This window comes from Crocuta crocuta, unplaced genomic scaffold (genome assembly GCF_008692635.1).
Source record: "Crocuta crocuta isolate KB4526 unplaced genomic scaffold, BGI_CrCroc_1.0 scaffold693, whole genome shotgun sequence".
Lineage (NCBI taxonomy): Eukaryota > Metazoa > Chordata > Mammalia > Carnivora > Hyaenidae > Crocuta > Crocuta crocuta.
In genome coordinates this window covers 20,975-26,416 of record NW_027527545.1, presented here as the reverse complement: position 1 = coordinate 26,416, position 5,442 = coordinate 20,975, and the positions used below count along the sequence as shown (strand labels likewise).

At 39.3% G+C, this 5,442-nt stretch overlaps 1 protein-coding gene across 1 annotated transcript in view; it reads right to left on the bottom strand.

Annotated features, from left to right (window-relative positions):
* The window catches only part of LOC144232844 (adhesion G protein-coupled receptor E2-like), a 43,180-nt gene extending 42,924 nt beyond the window's left edge, over window positions 1–256 (bottom strand). The window contains exon 1 of the mRNA XM_077765688.1: window positions 180–256. Coding sequence (XP_077621814.1) covers window positions 180–210 — 31 coding nt within the window. The 5' untranslated portion in view covers window positions 211–256. The remainder of the gene's footprint in view (window positions 1–179) is intronic.
* Window positions 257–5,442: the final 5,186 nt, after the last annotated feature.

Below are 5,442 nucleotides of genomic sequence, written 5' to 3'. Positions count from 1 at the left end.
TTTTTTAAAAGTTAATAAAAAATTAAAAACGGTTTTTTTTTTTTTTTTTTTTGGTTATTATCTTCCTGGAAAATAATGCAAGAGCAAGATACGAATCAAGCAAAAGATGAAGAAGTTCTTCCAAAGGCACAGAGAACACTAAAATGGTTTTAATGGAAGATTCTCACAATTCTACCTACCTGGATAAAATGTAAAGTACCTCCCTTTCATGGTACAGAAACATGAAGCCTGGGCATGGGGGGATTCAATCTTGAGCTGTGAGCCAATAATATTTCCTGTTGAAGCAAACGTATGCCCCAGAAGAACTGACAGGGCAAACAGCTAGCCTGAATGCTTTCTTCCCCTTCCCCCACCAATTTAAACTTATCAGATCTCCCTGTTCTCCTTTTTAGTCTTTGCCTAGCATTACTACTCTTTGACTTCCAGCCTCCTTGCTGATTCTTCTTCATTTCTAATGATGAAAGAGAGATTGATGGTGAATCTAGTTAAAGGGTCTTTCTAAAAAAGTAAATCTGTGGGTCCCTGGCTAATGATGCAGTTCAGTATTGTTGAATAAGACTATTGCCTAGCTAACATTCACTGAGTACCTTCTACAGCTTAGGATTTGAACCATATACATTACTCTTTTTTATTCTTGCTTTCCCCCGTTGCTTTCAGTCTGGTGATTCTGTTCAAACAAGAATGTGTTGAGGTGTGCTGATCAGAGTGGCTAAAAATGAGCAAATCAGAGGACTCTAGATGCTGGCGAGGATGTGGAGAAACGGGCACCCTCCTACACTGTTGGTGGGAATGTAAACTGGTGCAGGCCCTCTGGAAAACAGTGTGGAGGTTCCTCAAAAAATTAACAATAGAACTCCCCTACCACCCAGCAATAGCACTGCTAGGAATTTGCCCAAGGGATACAGGAGTGCTGATGCATAGGGGCACATGTACCCCAATGTTCATAGCAGCACTCTCAACAATAGCCAAAACATGGAAAGAGCCCAAGTGTCCATCAATGGATGAATGGATCAAGAAGATGTGGTTTATCTATACCATGGAATACTACATGGCAATGAGAAAGGATGAAATCTGGCCATGTGTAGCAACGTGGATGGACCTTGAGGGTGTTATGCTGAGCAAAATAAGTCAGGCAAAGAAGGACAGATACCATATGTTTGCACATATAGGAGGATTAGGAGGAATTTAACAGAGGACCATGGGGGAGAAGAAGGGGAAAAATAGTGGTGGAGAGGGAGGGAGGCAAACCATGAGAGACTCCCGAATGCCGAGAACAAACTGAGGGCTGATGGGGGTGGGGGGGAGGTGATGGGCATGGAGGAGGGCACTTGTGGGGATGAGCACTGGGTGTTATATGGAAACCAACTTGACAATAAACTAGTAAAAAAAAAAAGAATGTGTTGAGGTGGGAAAGCTGCAGAATTTATAGTTACTAGTTTTATATCAGGCACATACACCCCTTAAAATTTTTGTAAGATGGAAATAGTTAGTCTTACCAAGGTATTGGGAGGATTCAATGAGATGAAACAGGTAAGGCACATGACACATTACATGCTCTAATGGAAATTCCTAACAAACAGCATTCTTCCTGTCCTCCTTTGTGAAAGGCAGTTAGTAATGCAAATATTAGTTATATCCATCATTTCACCAACAGTATATTACCTTTACTAGTTTTTGCTTTTTCTCTGAAGTTCCTTAAAATTGTTCAATTGTTCCCATATTATACACCCAAGATAAATAGATTTGGTATTGATATTCCAGTTAAACAACTCAAAAGTTTTATATCTTAATTTTCACTGGCAAATTATACACCTACACATTTGATTACTAAAAATATTTCTTGTAACTATAGGCCAATATGCTTGATGATATAAATGCAAAAGTTCTCAATAAGATACTGGCAAACTGAATTCAGTAACACATTAAAAGGATTATTCACCATGATCAAGTGGGATTCCTGGAATGCAAGAATGTTTCAACATTCATAAATCAATCACTATGATATGTCACATTAATAACATGAAAGAAAAGAATCATTTGATAATCCTAATAGAAAAAGGACTTGACAAAATTCAACATCCATTCATGATAAAAACTCTTAGCCAATTGGGAGTAGAAGGAACATATCCTAAAAAATAAAGGCCATATATTACAAGCCTACAGTTAACATCATAGTCAACCGTGAAAGGTTGAGAGCTTTTTTCTCGAAGATCAAGAATAAGACCAGACTGTCCACTCTCTCCTCTCCTATTCAACATAGTACTGGAAGTGCTCCTGGACGATTTGGATGCCTTTTATTTTTTTGTGCTGTCTGATTGCTGAGGCTAAGATTTTGAATACTATGTTGAATAACAGTGGTGAGAGTGGACACCCCTGTCTTGCTCCTGACCTGAGGGGACCTTGCTTGCTTCCCTGAGGGGAAAGCTCTCAGTTTTTCCCTGTTGAGGATGATTATTAGCACTGTGTCTTTCATATATGGCTTTTATGATCTAGAAGTATGATCCTTCTATCCCTACTTTCTTGAGGGTTTTTATCAAGAAAGGATGCTGTATTTTGTCATATGCTTTCTCTGCATCTATTGAGAGGAGCATGTGGTTCTTGTCCTTTCTTTTATTGATGTGACAAGTCACATTGATTGTTTTGCTGATATTGAAGCAGCCCTGAATCTCAGGTATTAACCCCACTTGGCTGTGGTGAATAATTTTTTAAATGTATTGTTGGATCCTGTTGGCTTGTATCTTGTTGAGGATTTTTGCATCCATGTTAGTCAGGGAAAATGGTCTATAGTTATCCCTTTTAGTGGGGTCTTTGGTTTTGGAATCCATCCTGGCTTCATAGAGAGTTTGGAAGTTTTCCTTCCATTTCTAGTTTTTGGAACAACTTCAAGCGAATAGGTGTTAACTCTTCCTTAAATGTTTGGTAGAATTCCCCTGGAAATCCATCTGGTCCTGGACTCTTGTTTGTTGGGAAATTTTTGATTACTAACTCGATTTCTTTGCTGGCTATCGGTCTGCCCAAATTTTCCATTTCTTCCTGTTTCAATTTTGGTAGTTTACATGTTTCTAGGCATTTGTCAATTTCTTCCAGATTGCTCATTTTATTGGCATATAATTGTTCATAATATTCTCTTATTGTTTTTATTTCTTTTGTGTTGGTTGTGATCTCTCCTCTTTCATTCTTGATTTTATTTATTTGGGTCCTTTCCTTTTTCTTTTTGATCAAACTGGATAGTGCTTTACCAATTTTGTTAATTCTTTCAAGAACAAGCTTCTGGTTTCATTGATGTGTTCTACCTTATTTTTGGTTTTGATAGCATTGATTTCTGCTCAAACTTTATTATTTCCTGTCTTCTGTTGATTTTGAGTTTTATTTGCTGTTCTTTTTCCAGTCTTTAAGGTGTAAGGTTAGGTTGTTTATCTGAGACTTTCTTCCTTCTTTATGAAGGCCTGGGTTGCTATATACATCCCTCTTATGACCACCGTTACTGTGTCCCAAAGGTTTTGGGCTGTGGTGTTATCATTTTCATTGGCTTCCATGTACTTTTTAATATCCTCTTTAACTTCTTGGTTAGCCCATTAATTCTTTAGTAGGATGTTCTTTAGTCTCCAAGTATTTGTTATCTTTCCAAATTTTTTCTTATGGTTGATTTCGAGTTTCATAGCGTTGTGATCTGAAAATACGCACATTTGATTCCGATCTTTTTGTACTTATTGAGGGCTGGTTTGTGTCCCAGTATGAGATCTATTCTGGAGAACGTTCCATGTGCATTGGAGAAGAGTATATATTCTGCTGCTTTAGGATGAAGTATTCTGAATATACCTGTTAAGTCCATCTGGTCCAGTGTGTCATTCAAAGACATTGTTTCCTTGTTGATTTTCTGTTTAAGATGACCCGTTCATTGCTGTAAATGGGATGTTGAAGTCCCCTAGTATTATGGTATTATTATCAATGAGTTTCTTTATGTTTGTGATTAATTGATTTATATATTTGGGTTCTCTCACATTTGGAGCATAAATGTTTATAATTGTTAGGNTCTTTAAGGTGTAAGGTTAGGTTGTTTATCTGAGACTTTCTTCCTTCTTTATGAAGGCCTGGGTTGCTATATACATCCCTCTTATGACCACCGTTACTGTGTCCCAAAGGTTTTGGGCTGTGGTGTTATCATTTTCATTGGCTTCCATGTACTTTTTAATATCCTCTTTAACTTCTTGGTTAGCCCATTAATTCTTTAGTAGGATGTTCTTTAGTCTCCAAGTATTTGTTATCTTTCCAAATTTTTTCTTATGGTTGATTTCGAGTTTCATAGCGTTGTGATCTGAAAATACGCACATTTGATTCCGATCTTTTTGTACTTATTGAGGGCTGGTTTGTGTCCCAGTATGAGATCTATTCTGGAGAACGTTCCATGTGCATTGGAGAAGAGTATATATTCTGCTGCTTTAGGATGAAGTATTCTGAATATACCTGTTAAGTCCATCTGGTCCAGTGTGTCATTCAAAGACATTGTTTCCTTGTTGATTTNTCACTACTTGATCTAGTACAAAGACTTGGTATCCAGGCTCCCAGGGAGGTATCTGAGAGTCTGGTACCTTGATCCCTGGCTGTGGAACCTCAGGCAAGCCCCCTTGGTCTTTCTGAACCTGTTTCCACTTCTGTAAAATGGTAATGTGGGTATTTACTGGCAATGAAGGAGGTAGACGGGAACCCATACCTGCCACATGGGCTAGAAGGATGGTATGATGGCCAGCAGCATGCCATTGCTGGGCATCCCTCAGACTGCTGGGCAACCAGAGTTAGAGGCTTAGACCTCTCTACTCAGATAGGATGAGAATGCCAATATGGGCTGCCACAGGATCCAGTGGACCCTAGCCACACTGGGGGCAGCAGTGCCCTGCAGTGCCCGCCTCAACGAGGCATCCATGACTGCCATTTACAAGGAATAAAGAAGGTATAAGTGGCTGTTGGCCATCTGGATGTCCTCTTTGGAGAAGTGTCTGTTCATATCTTCTGCCCATTTCTTCACTGGGTTGTTTGTGTTTCGGACGTGTAGTTTGATGAGTTCCGTATATATTTACCCAAGGGATACAGAAATGCTGATGCATAGGAGCACATGTACCCCAATGTTCATAGCAGCACTCTCCACAATAGCTAAAACATGGAAAGAGCCTAAGTGTCCATCAACAGATGAATGGATCAAGAAGATGTGGTTTATCTATACCATGGAATACTACATGGCAATGAGAAAGGATGAAATCTGGCCATGTGTAGCAACATGGATGGACCTTGAGGGTGTTATGCTGAGCGAAATAAGTCAGGCAGAGAAGGACAAATATCATATATTTGCACGTATAGGAGGATTAGGAGGAACTTGACGGAGGAACAAGGGGGAGAAGAAGGGCGGAAATGGTGGGGGAAAGGGAGAGAAGCAAACCATGAGAGACT